The sequence below is a fragment of the Trachurus trachurus genome (assembly GCF_905171665.1).
Source record: "Trachurus trachurus genome assembly, chromosome: 8".
Taxonomy (NCBI): Eukaryota; Metazoa; Chordata; class Actinopteri; order Carangiformes; family Carangidae; genus Trachurus; species Trachurus trachurus.
The window spans coordinates 8,039,770-8,059,849 of record NC_139905.1 but is presented as its reverse complement, the minus strand read 5'-3'; the positions used below and the strand labels follow the sequence as shown (position 1 = coordinate 8,059,849).

General features: G+C 42.0%; 1 protein-coding gene across 1 annotated transcript in view; it reads right to left on the bottom strand.

Moving 5' to 3' along the window:
- mybpc2a (myosin binding protein Ca) overlaps positions 1–20,080 on the bottom strand; it is a 50,720-nt gene that overhangs the window by 4,323 nt on the left and 26,317 nt on the right. The window contains exons 10-24 of the mRNA XM_083977754.1: positions 19,614–19,719; positions 17,567–17,736; positions 15,134–15,299; positions 14,473–14,579; positions 14,323–14,352; positions 11,964–12,103; positions 11,573–11,732; positions 10,211–10,315; positions 9,777–9,965; positions 9,505–9,639; positions 8,209–8,376; positions 6,908–6,996; positions 4,762–4,957; positions 2,811–2,950; positions 636–795 (exon numbers count right to left, since the gene is read on the bottom strand). Of these exons, the coding sequence (XP_083833880.1) occupies positions 636–795; positions 2,811–2,950; positions 4,762–4,957; positions 6,908–6,996; positions 8,209–8,376; positions 9,505–9,639; positions 9,777–9,965; positions 10,211–10,315; positions 11,573–11,732; positions 11,964–12,103; positions 14,323–14,352; positions 14,473–14,579; positions 15,134–15,299; positions 17,567–17,736; positions 19,614–19,719 (2,061 nt within the window). The remainder of the gene's footprint in view (positions 1–635; positions 796–2,810; positions 2,951–4,761; positions 4,958–6,907; positions 6,997–8,208; positions 8,377–9,504; positions 9,640–9,776; positions 9,966–10,210; positions 10,316–11,572; positions 11,733–11,963; positions 12,104–14,322; positions 14,353–14,472; positions 14,580–15,133; positions 15,300–17,566; positions 17,737–19,613; positions 19,720–20,080) is intronic.

Below are 20,080 nucleotides of genomic sequence, written 5' to 3'. Positions count from 1 at the left end.
GCACAATATGTCTCCTTTAAATATTGCTCTTCTCTGCAGTCTTGGTGTTGTGTGTACTGTGTTGTTCATTGAACGCACCACACAGCATCGTGCAGCTTTAAAAGAATACAGTAGTTCACCAAAAAATGAAATTCAGTCATTATTGACTCACCCTCATAGGGATATAGTCCAGAGTTTACTCGAAACAACGTCATTTAGGGCATTTTTGCAGCCTAAACAGTCCGGTATTGAATTTGCCTGGGACGGTTGAACATCAGAGCGCAATACAGGACTGTTTAGACTGTAAAAATGTCCTAAATGACGTCGTTTTGAGTAAACTCTGGACTATATCGATTCAGGACACTTGGATGAGCAGTTTGGAGGAATATTAGAGGGTTTTTGTGTAGTTTTATGGACGTTTTTGTGTCGGGCGCTATTGACTCTCATATAAAGTTTTCGTTGGACTACGAACCGGGTCTCCAGATGCACTTTGAGGAATAAAAAACTACTCTGGAGTATTCATCAGCATGAGGGTGAGTCAATAATGACTGAATTTCATTTTTTGGTGCACTATTCCTTTAACCCTCCTCTTGCATCGGTGTTGTGTTGTGTTGTGTTGTGTTTGGGTGCGCGGCGCTCTGCAGGGGGCTCATTACCTGTTTTGGTGATGGCGGCCGTGTTCTTGCTGATTCCGGCGTCGTCGCTGAGGCCGCAGATGTTTTCGCTGAACACTCGAAAGGAATACTCGTTCCCCATGACCAGGTCAGACACGGTGCAGCTGGGCCTGCGGTTGTGCTCATAGACCGTGAACCAACCCTGATGTGTGTGTGAGAGTGTGTGTGTGTGAGAGAGAGAGAGAGAGAGAGGTTCAGAGAGGCTTAGAGCCGAGCCTGAGATCTGGATAAGCTGAAGAAGCTTCTGTCCCCCCAGTATCCATGTCCATGTCCTCATCCACCGTCCGCTCCATTCATAAAACATAACGACCATGACGGTTGAGTCAGGCTCTGGAGCTCAGTGACAAACCTCCCCCTCCCCCTCCTCCTCCTCTGTGTAGGTGCCAATAGAAACATCAAAATAACACTGATACAAGTTCTGTTTATCTTTCTGCTCCACTCTCATCTCTGCCGACTACAAACGATCAATGCCACGATTTATTAGACACCGTCTCATCTAAGGACGGGAACAAGCGCTCAAATAATCCTCGTCGCTGACCACGATCACAGCCACAAGCTGGAGAAACGACGCCTGGAAATGCTTTGACAAAACCAGATGACGGTAATGTGAAATGCACGATTTGTGACGCTAAAGTTGCATCATAGAAAAACTAATCAGCGTTTAACCACCTGCAGACGGACAACAGGCCGTACCACATTATGTTATTTATTTATAATAACTTTGAGTTTATGATTGAGGCTGTTGATTGAGAATTAAGTTACAGACGTCCATACAACCAGTTTGTAAGTGCATCTGAAATTATTTGGTAAGTATTGGAGTTAAAAAACAACAGCCCTGGTCTGGTCAGGTCGGGCTATTATAACATATAAAATATATTTAGTATAATATAATATAATAACTATAATAAATTAAAGCCGCAAGCGGCTATGACGGGCCCTCGTTCCACGCCACTCGGCGTCCCGATCCCACGACCCCCCCGGTCCCCGCTTCCCCCGGGGCGCTCTTCGAAACCCCCGCGCGCCACCGGACGCGGGCGGCTGCGTCGAGGGCTGTCCCCTCATCGAACACGCGAAGTTTCGAGCAAATCGGACAACTTGCGATGGAGTTACGGCAAGTTTACGGTTCGTCCACCAGGGGGCAGTAACGGGATGTAGGCCGTTGCGTTGGGGGTCGTCACCTCATCACACATGTGAAGTTTCGAGCAAATCGGACAACGTTCGATGCAGTTACGGCAAGTTTACGGTTCGTCCACCAGGGGGCGGTAACGGGATGTGGGCCGTTGCGTCCGGGGTCGTTACCTCATCACACATGTGAAGTTTCGAGCAAATCGGACAACGTACGATTGAGTTACGGCAAGTTTACGGTTCGTCCACCAGGGGGCATAAATAATAATATAAACTCTGTTTAACGTGTTCTGTTTTGACCTACGTCACTGATTCCAGTTGTGCCAAGGTCGTTTCCATGACGGAAACTAAAGTGATGATGGACCTTTGATAAAAAAAAACTTAAATTTCAGATGGAAATAGAATATGCGGATTCTGTAATTCATCCCGGCATTTGTTATTTTTGCAGCGAGATTAACAAACCAACATGATTTGATTTGTGAAATACACTTTTTTATTTTCCTCTAGCCAGCGAGATTTGTGAAATACTGAGTACTTGTTCATAAAATAATGAAAATTGAAATTGATGAAAAAGCCCATCTCCTATTTTGAATACTGTACCCATTTAAAGTTTGTGATGCATTCACATGGCGTGGGAAAGATCAGTGCAGCAACGTTGGTAGTGTACCAGTGTGTATAGAACAGTTCTTGTTCTCTCTAACTTGAACTAATTAATGATTATAATATAAATAAATAATACATAAATATAAAAATAATTAACGAATAATCTGAACCAATAATGTGCAAATTCAGATTCTTCCAAACTTTGTATTTTTTTAATAAGCGGCCGCCCTATTGATCTCTCAATTAAATCCAGACTGACTGGTTATTTAAAACAAGATCACTAACACCACGCGGAAATTAAACTAAAACTAAATGAATTTGCAGAGAGCGTTTCACCAACCTTGTTTCACTCCGTTAAGAAGCTTTACATAAAAAAAAACACTCAGACTTCAGCTGAACCTGAACGCACCATCTCCTGCTCACACGTACCTTAGTCTTCTTGTCAGCCTTCTGAATGGTGTAGCCGATAATCTCGCAGTTGCCGTCGTCTTTCGGCGGCTTCCACTCCAGCGCGGCGTTGAAGCCCCACACGTCTGTCACATGCACGGCGATGGGAGGTCCCGGCTTTTCTGGATGGGATTGTGAGAGGAAGCAAAGAGTGGAAGAGACGAGAGTTGAGGAAGGGTTTTTTTGTGCCAGAGACAAGTTCATTAGACAGTCACGAGCAGCAGAGGAGAGAGGAGAACACACTGTACAGCCGGTGGAGATAACTAACTCCTTCTCCCAGGCTGGAGAGAGAGATGCAGGAGAAAGCTTTTTAGAGGCAGAGGAGAGGATTGATTAACAGATCTGGAGCAGAGGAAGTCCCATAGAGAGAAAGAAATCTACACTTGCAGCAGAGGAGATTTGGCAAAAAAAAAAGACAGATTAGCAGAGCAAAAGACAAAGGTTCAGGGAAGAAGTCGGCGATAGATGCATGCAAGAGTGGAAAAACTGTGTTGGCACTGAGCTGGAGAACTGAGAAATCACAGCTGTGGATTATAATAGAGAAGAATAAAGCTGTGTGTGTGTGTGTGTGTGTGTGTGTTTATCAGCGACGCCTCTGTGTGGCCCGAGCTGTGCAGAAATACTGTACAACATAGTAATGTATTTGTCATTAATCTTTCTACTGTACAGAACTGTGAGCAGGAGCTACAACAGTTTGTGTCTGTTAATCCCTCCTGCACTGTCTCCTGCTGAAAGAGTGCGGTGACACATGGAGGAGGAGGAGGAGGTGGAGGAGGAGGAGGATGATCAGAGGAGCTGCAGCCTCTCATTAGCTCAACTTTCCCAGCAGAGGAAGTGACAGAGTAGCCCTCAAAATCCAGGCCTAATCCCAGTCTACACGCAAATAATCCCAGCAGAGCCCCGCCGCCAAATAATCCACCCCGGGTCGGGGAGGTGGGGAGGTGGAGACCGACCGTGAGATGAGGAGCAGCGAGCTGGCGGGTCGCTGAGGTGGCGGTGGCAGCGCAAGGAGCAGGAGCAGGGATTACGAATCAGAGCTTTGATGATTCTCTACTTTGAGTCACAGATTCTTAGGAGGATGAAATTAGGAATTATCATCAAAAAAAAAAAAAAAAAAACTTGTGACATGTGACACAGATTTGGCCTCGAGCCATGATCCCCCTCCAAACAGGTTATTAAAGGGATAGTTCACCCAAAATTGAAATTTCACTCATTATCTACTCACCCTCATGTCGGCTAAGGGCTGGGAGAAGTTTCAGAGTCCTCCGTGGCTTCTCTGAGTTACAGGGGGTCTCGACGTAGCAGTGCATGTCCATATGACGGTTGCAAATGGATACCAACTGTCTTCGTAACAAAAAGACACACCAAAAAACATCCAAATACCTCCATGCTGCTCGTATGTAATGTCCGTCTTGTATTGAAGCTCCGAAATGCAAAATTGTCCCGAAAAAAATTAAATAAGTCTATATTTCAAGCTTGTTTTGTAGCGGAAGCTTCTTGAAGCTCCTCTTAATTGGACGAACTGGGAAGAGGAGCTTCAAGAAGCTTCCGCTGCAAACAAGCTTGAAAAATAGACTTATTTAATTTTTTTCGGGACAATTTATCATTTCGGGGCTTCAATCAAGACGGACATTACATACGAGCAGCATGGAGGTATTTGGATGTTTTTTGGTGTGTCTTTTTGTTACGAAGACAGTTGGTATCCATTTGCAACCGTTATATGGACATGCACTGCTACAGTACGCCGAGACCCCCTGTAACTCAGAGAAGCCACGGAGGACTCTGAAACTTCTCCCAGCCCTTAGTCGACATGAGGGTGAGTAGATATTTCAATTTTGGGTGAACTATCCCTTTAACACCATCACACATGAGTCTCTAATCTTAATGAGAGAAAATACAGGAAGTGTTGACGACGTGGCGTTCTTTCACTGACCTACGACCTGGATGTGTATGTCGGCGCTGTCCGACATGTTCTCGATCTGGACGTGCAGCGTGTACTTCCCGGAGTGGGCTCGCTCCGACGTGCGGATGAAGAGGATGCTGTCCACCTCGCTGATGCGGGTTCCCACCGATTTGTCCTCCAGCGGAGCGTCGTCTTTGAGCCAGGTGACGACGGGGCGGGGCTTCCCCTGCAGGTACACGGACAGGAAGAAGACATAGGAATAAAAGAGAGAGATATTTGATCAGTGTGAATTGGATAAGAAACAAGCAAAAGTAAAGAATTTAAAATATAGAAAAGACACAGTTACATTCAAATATATATAAGAGAAATATAAATATTAATAAATAAATATAATAATTGAATAACTTAACATATTATTGCTTCATTTCAGTCGTTAACGACCGAAGAAAACACATGCAAAGACACATGTTCTGCAAAAACTCAAAAGGATAATTGTTTCCAGGGACACAAAAAAGTGACAAACTCATCACCGCCACTTTGATTCAACACTTTTTCACTTTAGATGTTGTGAAAATATATTAAAATTACGAAAATAAGGTGATTTTTTTTGTTTATTATATTTTTTATATCACATGATTTAGATATTATTGCAAATATGAACTGTAAGCTTAGCATTCGTCTTCTGCTACAGTAGGTCTGCCTTATTTGTGTTGTGTGTCTCCAGAAACACTTCTGTTGAGTTGTGAGTTTTTGCAGTGCACGTGTTCTCTGAATTTGTAGCATGTTTAATTATATAATAGCAATGGGACCTCTGTAAACATTGTATTTACATTTAAATTAAGCTTAGAAGTCATGAAAAACAGATGTAAAAGTTAAGTATGAGGGGGTAAAAAAATATCTAACTCATAATTATTTACATGGCTATCGTATATTGTAATATATTTGATACTTTGAGAGCCTCTGTATTACCAGAATTAACATTACTTCCTTCAATCTAAAGTTTTTTAGTAACTTGATGACATCTGTTCTTATATAGAATCAATAATTGTTGTGAAAAAAGCAAAAAAAGCATAAACTTCAGGTGTAAACCACGCCCACTTCCTGTTTAAATCTGAATACAGACACTGACATCTCTGCTCCAAACTCTGGGTGAGAGTCAGTTTCATCATGTTTTGTCTGTGGGCTGTTTTTTTTCGGGCGGGACGTCCTGTCCTGTCCTGTCTTCTCGTGTCCTGCTTCAACACGTCTCATCTTTTAGTCGGAAGACATTTTCCATCTCGAGTGGCGTCCGTCCACGGCGCCGTGGGTGCTCGTCTGTCCCGAGAGAGCATCATGAAGCCACGTCCTCCCGTCTCCGAATCCTCTTTTCATCTCACTTCTTCAAAAGCCAGCGCAGCCGAGGCTCACTGTCTCTTGTCTATTTTTATTTAGAACAATGCCCCCCTCTCCTCCTCCTCCTCCTCCTCCTCTTTGCTCCTCGTGCTTTGCTTCTCTTCACCATTACAACAATTTGCGAGCTGCTGTCAAACGATGTGATGCTCCCCGTGCCCTTTGAGCTCAGGCTCCCTCTGTTACTCGCAGGGTTTACAGAGCTCATTTGCATTTCAGAGGGAGAAGAGGGAAAACTGCCCTATCAGATTGCAGCAGAGAGGATGTCTTCAACTGTTATTTGGTTTATTTCCACTATGGAGAACAAGTAAAAGTGCATTTGGACGCGTTACAGGAAAAACTATGGGCAGACGAGCTGTTTGAAATCACGTCTTCTTGCCCCAGTTGAGTTTTGACTTCAAATAAACCACTTCTCCTGACTTCACTTGAAAACCCCTGTGCTGTGCGATGACCTATTTTAATGTGCATCATGGAGTGGCTTTTTAGGCTCCTGCTGCATTTTGACCACTTTTCAAATAAACCCAATTTTAGTTTTTTTTTTTTTTGCAATGCTTCAGAGTCTGATGTGGCCGTTTAGCACAAGGTCAGTGTGAGTGAGAAAGAACAACCTTGTAATCTTTAAGCACCTTGTACGGCAGCGGCTCGGCAGGGCTCGATTTTTCACTCTGCTTGTTGCAAATCTGCTCTGAATAATCAAAAATCGGCCCGAGGAGGAGGAGGAGGAGGAGAAAAATAAATAGATAAATAAATAAAAAGCAGGAGCTTGGCCGGACTCGGACTCACTAACCTGGAAGGGGATGACTATGTTCACCTTCTCGCCTACACGCGTGATGAGTTTGGTTCTCAGATGTCGAGGCACGCGGATCTTTGGGGACTCTGGGTGGTGGAGGGGACAGAGAGCAGAGGAGGAGATAAGTGGAGGCTGTGGGTGAAGTGGGTGAAGTGGGTTGGTGAGGAAGGGGGGGTATGAAATGTACAGTGTGTTAAAGTTACTGAGATGAGAAAATATTTCAATGCATACAGTACAGGGATTTCACTGCTGCAAAGACCCAGTAGTGAATTTGATACTTAAAGGGACAACGAGGAGTTTCTATTTGGTTATAAAAATATATATATATATATATATATATATATATATATATATATATATATATATAACGCCGCCAAATCGCCGTTTATGGTCGGAACTAAAATGGTATCTGATCGTCTTCGAACCTCTGACTTTCATTCTTGATGAATGAAAACATTCTTGGCAAGACGTCCGTCTTGGCGCCGGTCCAAGAATTTCACCGTGCGCGCGGAGGCTCATGGTAAATGTAGTATGAAAACACTTCGCTTTCCAAAACTCCTTGTTGTCCCTTTAATGGTTGTACCAAACTGGTTTCCTGTCAGAGCCAAAAAGGTCCATAATGTAAACCTTTGGTTTTCAAAATAAAAGCACGAGAGGTACAGTATCTCAGTGTCTTTTTACGGAGGAGAATACGTCAGTCCGACTGCCCATGCATTTCTCCGATTTATTCTAGAGGGTTAGGGTTACTTAAATCGGAGAAATGGGAGGTCGGACAAATGACCGCAAAAATATAGAAATGTATAGTCAGACAAATGGAAAGTCGGAGAAATAGGAAGTCGGACGGACACCATGCGCCCCTTTTTACGTCTCTATCAGGCTTCATTTTGGATCTTTAGCCTCAGGTCAGTGAGCCAATCAGATAAGAGGAAGAAGCTCTGAGCCTTGTGTTGTGACATCACAACGTCACAGGAAGTCCTGACGGCTGGTTTTAAGGCTCAGTTTCTGAATACAGGCTGTGTGCATTTCTCTGTGGACTGAGGCTTTGATACTTTCACAGTATTAATATAGAACCTAGAGCTGCTTTATAATCACACTACACATGAACATCTACCTTTATACTGTATGGAGCTTTAACACAAACATCTACCTTTATACTGTATGGAGCTTTAACACAAACATCTACATTTGTATAATATTATAATGGGCATTTAACGGATGTGGATATTAGATATTTTGCATATGAAATACATATTCTGTTAAAAGACAGACAGACAGGGGACCTCAAACATGTATCTGACCCATGATCTCTCTGATAGTGACGGCCTGGCCCAGCGTGGCGGGGGGGCTGCGGCCGGCGATGTTGACCGCCACCACTCTGAACAGCATCTTCTCCCCCACTGGGAGACCCTTCACCCTGTATATGGTCTTGGACACCGGCTCCTCGTTAGCCTGCACCCACTGGTCGCCTGAGGGGAAAGAGTCGGATCAGAAGAGGAGAAGGTTGGGGAGACAGATCAGAGACAAACAGAACCAGAGAAGCTCTGGTTTTCTGGTTTTGGGATTATTTTAAGAAGTTTGTTAGAAAGGTGTGAATTCTGTTCACTTTTCTAAATCCTACTCCCTAAAGTTACTGTTTCTATACTGAATACCAAAATTTACAGTCTCTCTTAGCATAATATCAGTACTGTATATTACAGTGATAACAAGGCCAAATTTACCACTTGAACTTCTTGGTACTTTATGAAACAATGGGGTTCTCGTTTCTACCTGGTAGGCTTTCTGTTAGTTTTGCCAAATGACATGATCATTTAATCATTTGTTGCTTTCACTGACATTAGGCTAAACTAAAACATGTCTATATCATGAAATTATGCTCAAACACTGGGGCTTAAGGGGCTAAAGCTAAAATTTGTACAGGTGATTTTATATAACATATCCTACCAATGCTCACACAAACTAACGTATTACAGTATTATATAAATGCAGTGATATTCTCTGTTTTGGTTTTAAAAGTTACGCGTTATCCACAGCTTGTTATGCTAATGGCTGCAGCTGATATTAGCACAGATTAACACACTGTTTAATCAATTTTTGTTTTTATTCTTTACCACTATTTTTGGTCAAGAAAAGACCATGATGGAAAACTCTTCAAACTCCCAAATATTTAATCTATTGGTTGCCTGTGCATTCGTTATGTGATTGGAAATGTACTGCTAAAGTTATGTTTGTTGAGCTACTGTATAACTGGACGATCAGTGTTTCAGAAAGTGGTTTAGCAACTTTGGGGCCATTGTTTTAAAAAAAAAAATCCCAGTCCTACCTAGGTCCAAAACTAAAACATCTAAAAAAAAAGAAAAATAAGGTGACAAAGAAAACTGTGCTGGAGAAGAATAAACATGAACCAAAAAGGGTTTTTCTTTCTCACCACCTTAATTAACTAATCACCCTAAAGTAATACAGATCTATGATGCATTAATAATCAATTTAATGCTTTGCAGATTTAATGCCGCCGTTAGTTACAAACGATAAACCCTCGATCCCACCGCCATCAGTGTGAAGTGGTTTTTCTATTTCTCGCAGTACTGTATATTTACTTCCTTCCTTGCAGTACTCGATGATGTATCCGTCGATGCCGCCCGCTCCGATTTTCTCCGGAGGACGCCACTTGAGTGCGCAGGTAGTGTCTGTCACATCTTCCACCATGAGACGAGTGGGCTCGCCGGTGGGGGCTGAGAGAGACAGGAGCTAATTAATACGTTAATACCCAGTGTAAATGGGATGGGAGGCAGGTTAAGCTGCCTCGATGAGCATTGTGTGCGCAACCTCTGTTAATTAACCATTCTGCTAATGACAAATGGCAACGCACCAATGGGCATGAAGGGCTTAGAGCTTGCACTGGGCTGAGAGATGCCGATGCCGTTGACTGCAAACACTCTCATCTCATAAAGAACGCCCTCAATCATCTTCTTCGCCTCGTACGTGGTCGACTCGTAAACATCAAAGTTGAGCCTGGTCCATCTGGACGAGCCGATCTTCTTCCTCTCCATCAGATACCCTGAAAGCAGACGATAACTTTACGTTGGAGTTCATTAATTTAAAAAAAAAGCAGCTCGGCAGCGTCGTTGTCTCTTGGAAAGGAGTTCAAAAACATTCTGCTATAATAAATAAACACAGAGGCGTCTAAACTGCTGTTTTCCCCCCGCCCCCCTTCTCTCCTCGTCTCCCCCGGGGGAGGAAGAGACATCAGATGTGAGCGTTAGATGCCGTATGTGTGTGTGTGTGTGTGTTTCATGGTTTTACCTTTAACGGGAACTCCGCCGTCAAACGAGGGAGCGTCCCATGTGATCATGGCAGAGTCCTCGCCAACTGACGCGCATTTGACGTTCTCAGGAGGGTTGGGCACATCTGGAGAGGCAGGTTACAGTCGGAGATGGAGAAGAGAGGGGAGATGAAACAGAGAGAGAAATGAGGGAGTGAGAGGAAGTGGGATTATCAGGCAGATGTTGAAGTTAAACCTCTTTTTTTTATAAGCAAATCAAAACATTTCTTCTTTCCTGTCCTATCTGGTCATTAAAGGGGTAAATGGTTTCATATAGAGGCTTTAACTTGCATAGTACATAATTGGGGAGTTCAGTATCCTCCTGAAAGACAACTTGAATAACAAACTGGAGCAGATGGGGATCAAACCGCTCACCCTATGATTAGTGGAGGAGTTGATCTTCCTCCATTAAGAACCATTAAGTTCCCAGATTTTACTCTTCTTCCATGTTTAATTTGAGGTTTCGATCCATAAGAATACATATTTATGGATTTAGGACCTTAAAACATCCCCGTGTGGTATAAAACGTTCAGAGAAACCAAATCCTGCATGTGTTGGTTGGTGGGTCCAGGTGGGCGGGGCTTGTTGGCTGCTTTGTTGTGACATCACAAAGTTACGGGAAGTACTGACAGCTGGTTTTAAGGCTCATGTTTCTGAATTTAGGCTGTGTGCCTTACTCTGTTACTTAATGCTTTGATACTTTAGCATTATTAATATGCAACCTAAATCCGCTCTATAATCACAAAAGACACGGACATCTACCTACATATAATATGGGACCTTTAAGTGTTTTATCAAATCAATTTTATATATTTTGAATTATTTTTTACAGCATTAACAGTCACTGGTTATTATTCATGTTATTTTATTCTTGAATGAGCTTAAGCAGAGCTAAAATTAGTATATAATTATTACATTTTAAATTATAAAATTTTTTCCTGTTTGTTTGGACTTTTTAAACGAGGAGAAGAGATTTGAAACAAGCTCATATCGAACATCCTGCCTGAACCGACTGATATCAAAATTAATCTGTCCTTCTGATTACGGGGTAATTCTCACATTTAACTGCACAAATGCACAAAAATAAACAAACCAATGATGATTATCTAGCTCATGTTTTAAGTTTTGCTCTGAATAAGTGGTTTTTGAATCATGTGAAAAATAAATAAAGTACACATTTAAATATTCGGTGCACGACGTACAAAATATCTGAAAGCACCACTCCACTGCCTTCAACATGCAAAATTCAGATGATGCAGGGTTTCCAAAGACGAAACCAACAGTGATAGTATTTCCCTGAAACTTCCAGAGACAGGAAGTGAAAATGAGAGGAAGCCACTGACCCACGATCTTGACGAAGAGCTCGGCCTTGTCCTCTCCGGCCGGGTTGTTCACGGTGATGGAGTAGTGGCCCTCGTCCTCCTTCTCCGCCCCCTCTATCACGAAGCTGCTCAGGGTCTTCCTGGTCTCCACGCGCACCCGTCCCTCGGCCTCAGACACCACCTACAGTACCACCACGGAGACGGAGACGGGACAGAACAAAGGACACACACACACACAGCTGCTGGTGATTCAACCTCCACACTCCAGTTCATGTCTCATTCTTCCTTCTGCTCGGTGACTAACGGCTGGATGCTCTGACTGACGCACACAGGTAAATGTATCTGACGTGAGTGTGTGTGAGTGTGTGTGTGTGTGTGTGTGTGTGTGTGTGTGTGAGGAGACAGTCCTCACTTGGTCTCCTTTCATCCAGCACACAGTCGGCGCCGGCTCTCCTGTGATCTCAACGTCGAGGCGGAGTTTGTTCCCGGCCACCACGGTGATGGTGTTCTTGCTGCCGGAGCCGCTGGTGTCCAGGTGGATCTTGGGAGGATCTTTGGGAGGAGAAGGAGGAGGAGTGAGGTCAGAGAACAAGTTAAAGGAGCTTTATGTAAGAAATGTATGTAAATGCCAGTAGTATATGTCAACAGAGACTAAGGAATCGTGTTAATTTGAAGCACAGATAAATGATAATAATAATAATACAGCTAGAATATTCACATTTAAAGGGATACTTCACCCAAAATCAATAATTCACCAATCATCTACTCACCGTCATGCCAAAGAAGGGTTTGGAGAACTTTCAGAGTCATCAAAACGCTTTAGGAGTTCCAGGGGGGGTCCGGCTGGCAATGGGTTTTCATATAATGGCGGCGGATAGAGTTCACTTTTGAATCGTCCAAAACACACACTATGAAACATCCAGATACCTCCATACTGCTCGTCTGTACTGACCCAAGTGTCCTGAAGCCGCCACATGCAGTAGCTCCCAGTGGCTGTGTGAGATTTGCTGCGAGATGTTCTTCCGTGTTTACATCAAACATCCAATGGTTTACAACAGCGAACAAACATCTTGCAGCAAATCTCGCGCATGCGCACAAACATCAACACAGCCACTGGGAGCTACTGCTACAACAAGGATAAAAACAGAGATCACATAAATTTTTCCAAACAACTTTTTCATGTGGCGGCTTCAGGACACTTGGGTCAGTACAGACGAGCAGTATGGAGGTATCTGGATGTTTCATAGTGTGTGTTTTGGACAATTCAAAAGTGAACTCTATCCACCGCCATTATATGAAAATCCGTTGCCAGCCGGACCCCCCCTGGAACTCCTAAAGCGTTTTGATGACTCCTAAATTCTCCGAACCCTTCCTTGGCATGACGGTGAGTAGAAAATTGGTGTTTCCTATGCAAATTGGTCTTGCATATTGCTCCTTTAATGAGGCTCTAGCATGGTTTCTGGGTGTTTACATTTTGTGCCCACTCAGCATCTTTCTGAATTACACGCAACCTTTCAAATTTTAGATCTCTATCAAAAAATCCCCTTTTTAAGGCTTTTTCAATACTTTTATACTTATCAATACTTCTGATATCAAACATGTCTGTTTTGGGATCAATTCTCATATTTACACTTGACACTAAGTAGTTAAAGTTCCTTCGCTGTTTATTTGTGTGTGACAGCAGGAACGATGTTGATGATGAGAATCAGATTTGCTTTTCATGAGCAGAAAATCTGACATCACTGACGACGGTGTGATTTACAGAAGAACGGGTCACACCTCTGAAATCTGTATTTACGCTGGGTGGGTGTGGGATGAAAAAAGGTAAAACTGGCTTTAAAAGCTCCACTTTTTCCACCTGGTGTTGCGATTAATTAGAAATTAACACTTTTTTTCTCAGGGCGTTTGTTTCGCGCACAAGACACCTCATGTAAAACGAGCCTTTTACTTTAAAAACTTTAAAACTTTACTCAGGTGTCATAGATTTACAGTGTGAACGGTGTCCTGGTGGTGAAACCTCAAACAGCTGATGCATAGGAAACATAATCGCTGAAACCATTAAGTTTGTATTCTAGCTGATTTTTTAATTAATAAAGCCAACTTCATTAACAGCTGTAGGTTGGTGGATGTATGAGACAGTGGGAGGCTCATTTTCACATAACTACTGACTAAAAATTGTGGTTTTCAACAGTCGTAATTAAAGACACTGACATTTTTCAGTATGAAATGAAACCACATTTTTTCCATAACCTTAATTAAGTACAGCCAGATCGTTAATATAACCATAAACTATAAATATTTGACATAAACACAACATAAACAGTGGTGACTTGTCAAATATGCAAATTAACAACATAGTTCAGTCACATCTAAATAGAAAATATAGGCTACCTGATAATGTAGTTTAGCTGTAGAAATATGACATTTTTGTCAGCTTTGTGTTACAGTAATATACAACTTCAAGGACTCTCAACATGCAGTATATAATATAAATTATATTATCTATCAGTTTGAGAAAACCCAGTTTAAGAACAGATTTGTTCTGGTAGTCTGATAGTGACATGTTGAGTTTTTATACGATTTCTAGAAAATACATGACAATTAAGACACAATATACAATTAATAATGGGAATTTAATGTGTTTAAATGATGAATTGTGCTCAATTGTTGAACTATGAGTTATTCTGTGACCGTCCTGACTGTTGTTGTTATTGTTGAATAGTGTTTTATAAGTCCAGGCAGGACAATGAATAAAGCTAAACAACACTCACCTTGTCGGGGAACGTAGTCAATCTTGATCTCTGAGGAGGAAAAACATCAACAACGGTCAGTTCACATGCAGAAAAAAACTCCTCCTCCTCCTCCTCCTCCTCCTCCTCCTCAGATGTTTCAGAGTTGTTTGGTTTGTGCGCCGCTCTCACCCAGGAAGTTGAGTTTAGCGGACAGAGAGAGCGCGTAGCCGTCGGGGACGAACGTGTAGTCTCCGGCGTCCGACGGCTTCACGTCATCGACCGTCAGCTTGTGGGTCCTGCACGGGGATGGATGACACGACACCACGTTGAAAGTAAAGGGATGTGTTACCAGGGCGACAACAGTTCTCGTTGTCGTCGTTGTGACCTGTTACTATGCACAAAAACAGTTACCCTGGCAACACACTCGCTCCACAAAAGCAATATCGCAGAAGAGCGAGAAACACGCTGAACGGCTTTCACCTTGTGTGACCGCTGTCGCCTCGGCGTATCTGCTGCCATCGGCGTCGGTGATGGAGGGATTACTGAGGGAAACTTCAGACCCTCGGGGTGTGTGTGTGTGTGTGTGCATGTGTGTGTGTGCATGTGCATGTGTGTGTAGGTGTATGTGTGTGTGTGTTTACAGGTTACAGCTCTGCAGAATCCAAAATATGGGTCAAACAACCAGGAAAACCCTCTGGTATCAATTCTCCGAGCCACAGGGCAAACACTGCTCATTGTGATAGTCGTGTTATTTACTGTTGTGTTTCAGTCTGTGTGTGTCTGTGTGTGTGTGTGTCACTGCCTCACACACACACACACATGGAGCCACCACAGCAGTCTGATATAATACCTTCCAATGTGCGTCATCTTGATGCGATTGCTGGGTTGGACCTCCACGCCGTCCTTGAACCATTTCCCCGTCACTTTTTCATCAGACACTTCGCACTTGAACACAGCCTGTTCAGCAGCCTTCACCGTCAGGTCAGCGATGCTCTGCAGAACCTCCAGCTCCTTATCTGCAGCAAACACACCAACATAGATCAGTGCACGGCGCAGCCAGGCAGCGTTCACACATAGACGGGCTGCAGCTGGTGTAGGATGGGAGAAAAATGTGTGACTATAGGTTTTAAATACACAGCAGCAGCAGCAGCAGACACGTTATTACTGGACTAAATTCAGCAGATGTTACAAATATTTCTATGTAAACGCAGAGTAAGAAGAGTTATTTGGACTCTGTGGGTTAATATTTCACTTTTATTTCACATCTTAGCTTAGATTAGTTTAGCACAAAGGCTGGAAACAGAGGAAAACTGCTGCTTTTCGCAGTCCTTATGTAATAAGCACCAGCAAAATCTCATTAATTAGCATTTTAATGTTTATGTGTTTAATCTGCACAGAAATCAAAGTGCAAAAATGCCATGTTGTTTTACGATATGGAACCAGATACTGTAGTGTCATTGTTTTCCATTTGCTCTTAGTCTTAATAATGATATTTTGGAAACCCTTTATAATAACTACGCATTATTATGCATTAAAACACTTAATTCATCATTTATAAAGCATATGTATCCTTCCTACATTGATACTTATTATGATGTAACTTAAAAATACAGTTATTAATGTTTAACTCTTTTAATGATTAATGAGCTCATCTGTATGAAACATCTATTAACACAATCACTGACCATAAATACATGCACTATTGCAGCATAAATGTTCATCTGAATAATTTTATAACCATTTACTTTCACTTTATAAATGATCTTATGAACAACTGATGTCCTTTAAATAACTCGTTTGTAATTGATATGATACTTTATTTATAAAAGCTAAATCCATCATTCAATAAGTATGAAATTACAAGTACTTGATTAGTTTATCCAGAGTTAAACATACATATTAATTAGAATAAATGTGAAATGAAGTGCGTGCGTGTGTGTGTGTAGTTATTATGAAGTGTTACTGTTATTTTTAATTTGACAGATTATAAAAGGATTAGAGATTATTGCCCTACATACCAGTGGCTATTAGATCATCTGTTTTTTGGTATTTTAAATGGTGACAAGACGATGCAGTAATCTCCCTGCAGGCTCTGTTTTCTTGACTCCTGTGGACGTCGGCCACAACGTGACTCACTGTGGGACGCTACAGTAATGAAGCACGCACCCTCTCCCCTCCTCTCCCCCTTTCTCTTCCCCTTCTGCACCTTATGCACACAGTCTATTTAGCCATTTAGGTTGCAGCACTGTGTCCATATTGGCCACCTGGTGCACTCTAACCGTGACTGCAGTGCCCAGTCTGGACGAAGGCCAAGACGTCCTCTCACATTCGGATCAATTTAGGAGATTCGTCTGGCTCGTGTTTAAAAAAGAAAAAAAAAAAAAAAAAGGAGAGACAGGCCTGGTATCTGAGGGGCAACACGGGACCCGGGCGTCGGTTTTTGGAGGCGTAAGAGAAAATTAGCGTGACGAATAGTGTGATGAACAACTGATACAAGAGATTAATGAAGTAAAATTAATTATGACATGAGCAATGACTAATTTAGTGCTTTTCATGCTTGTCAGAATGGAAAACATCAACATGCGCCGATGTGTAAATTTTTCCCTCAAGTTCCTAATTAAAGAACCATGTATGAAAAACGTGTTAGTAAACTTAATTCACCGGTGCAAAGTCGGCTTCTGACGCCATTAAATTCAACTTTGTATACGAGGCATGACGTCCCGGCAGGTTGAAACTTTTAATTATAGACAATAACGCAACTTTGATTCATTTTAAAGGTGCCATATGTAACATTTTCTGATGTTTTATCCAAAATTGTTGATCCATAAAAAGATGTATTTGTGGTTTCAAGAACCAAAAACTGTCTTTCTTTCTTTTAGCTTCTCTCTGGAGCTCTAGTAACAGCAGGTCTCTTCTGATTGGCTATAAAAATAACAAAACAACAAATTTCATCGACCCCTGCAAGGTTGGAACCTGGGTTCGTTGTGACATCACAAAGTTGAGAAAGTGCTGACAGCGTGTTTTCAGGCTCAGATTTTGAATACAGAATTATAAATTACATTCTTTTATACTTGTATACTCTATTATACTATATACAGTAGCGCCTTGACCTGCTTTATCATCATGTCACTTATTATAATATGGGACCTTTAATTTCTCATGTAGTTTTTTGTTTTTGAGACTAATCTCTGTTTGTTGTGATTTCCATTTTCTATTTCAGGTGGATTTGTTTTCACTTCTCTGGAGGAAATGTCAGTGACTCATACAGAAAGAGAAGTTATACCTTCAACCTCCAGTTCTGCCTTCGACTCCCCCCCGTTGGTGAAGACGTGGTACATTCCAATATCCTCCTTAGTAGCTTCATTTATGATCAAAATGTGCCTCTTCCCATCTTTTTTAAACCGGTACTTTGAGCCTGGCGTGTCTCTGTTCAGCTCAACTCCATCTTTCATCCTGAGGAGAAAACACACACACACACATACACACACACACAGACACACATGCTTAAGTGACACTTCAGCGTGCAGAGAGGAGAGGAAGAGCTGATTGACGTGTCTGCAATGTTCTTCTTGGCTACAGCCTTCAGGGATCACAAGGTTTAGGCACATTTTGAAAATGGCGCAGAAGTCAAACAGCTCTTCAAGTATAATGTGGGAGTCACAATCAAAGTCACGCTAAAAATAGACCAGAGCTTCTTCTTCTTCTTTTTTTTTCAAAATAAAATCCATCCTATCCATCTGAATTCATAGTAGATATTATGTTGCATGGGATGTTGCATGGGAAATCAAGTATTTTTTCAGTCACGCTAGTGTTTTGTGACATTTTCCATTGGTGGTAGTTTTGCATTTCAGAACCTAAATATTCCCTCAAGTCATGTTTTTAAGTATTTTAAGAATAAGGCTGGAGTTTCATAACTTCATAACATAACTAACCAGAAACGGTTAGCATTGTTAACATCTTAGATTTTTAAAAGCTGTTTGTTATCTTGACAGTGGCTGACACTGTTGACACTCAGGTTTGTGATGTATGAAACTCTGACTGTCTGAATCTGTTTTCTGAGTGTCGACTTCAGCTCAATTAAACCACTGGGTATGGTTAAATATTTCAGATTTGCTATAAATGTTGCTGTTATTAGCTTTTCTCTAATGAAACTAGCACTCAGTAGAGCACATACCTCCACCAAGGCCAAAAATATCCTTCACATGTCTGTCAGATACAGATTATTATCTATATTAGTCTAGCCCGTACAAAGTCATACATTAATCAAACAATATTACCTGTAAAATTAATGAATTTTACACAAATGTCACAGTAAAATAAAACTCCTGGAACCAGATCAGCAGCAAATATTAAACGGATAGTTCAACATTTTGGCAAATTGGCCCATTGCCATAATCCCTATAGTTTTAGGAGTAGGTTTGTTACCTTTAATTGTCGGTGCAAGCTATTTTTAGAACGGCGGAGCAGAGCCGTGAGCTGCTCAGAGCTACACTACGGAGGCTCATGGGATTTCTTGGTTTCCCTCATCAAACTCATCAACTACACAATCCAACAACTCCAAAACGCTCTGGTTGACAAGTTGTGACCTGCACATTCACCACGCTATGAGATAATAACAGAACGTTATGAGACAGAGTTGTTTTAGAGGGAAATTCATGCAAAACCGCTGGTTCCCGTCAGGGGCAGTTTTTCAGCAAGCAGACTCTGAATTTACCTCTAAAACAACTCTGTCGGTAACGTTCTGTTATTATCTCATAGCGTGGTGAATGTGCAGGTCACAACTTGTCCACCAGAGCGTTTTGGAGTTGTTGGATTGTGTATTTGATGAGTTTGATGAGGGAAACCAAGAAATCCCATGAGCCTCCGTAGCATAGCTCTGAGCAGCTCGCGGCTCTGCTCTGCCGTTCTAAAAATAGCTTGCACGGACAATTAAAGGTAACGAACCTACTGCTATGACTATAGGGATTATGGCAATTGGCCAATTTGCCAAAATGGTGAACTATCCCTTTAATGGTTTCATCCTTTGCTCAACAAGTTTCGTGAAAATCAGTTCAGTACTTTTCCTGCTGAGAAACAAACAGACACAGGTAAAAAAAAAAAAAAAAAACATAACTGGAGATAATCCAAGGCTGACATAACATTTTACGATAATGATGAGTAATCACTTATGAGCTGTGCCAACATTTCCCATCAGACTTTACATAGATATTTCACTGAGCCATGGATATGAACCAATAACGAGGTCTGACCTCACGATAATTAAATGACTAATGTGCATTTTCAGATTTGTTGTTATTCTGTGAATGAACCACGGAACAAACCAAACTTACCACTTGACGTTGGCTCCTTCCTCCGACACCTCCACCTCGAACTCCACCTTCTCTCCCACCACCGTGTGGACGTCGTCCAGCAGCTTGGTGATGGTGATCGGGGGCTCTGAGGACAAAACACAAACCCCCCTCAAGTCAAAACCCCCACCGAACAAAAGAACAACCCGCTGGGCACTGACTCAGTGGTATTATGTAAATCACCTCGGTAGTGACCAGGAACATGAGTGGTGGATAAAAGAAGTACGGTGCACATGGGATAAACAGAGCTGCAAGGTATCAGCACTCAAGCAGAGTGAGTAATGTGTTTACACAGGGCATGAAAAACAAAACACAAAAACAACCAGTACAGTAAATGTTTGGGCCCGCGGCAAAATCCTGGCACACGGCACAAAAAAATCTTGATTTCCACTAATATATAGATTTTACTAAGTCAAATACAGTTAAGTGCAGATTTGGATTAATTAACT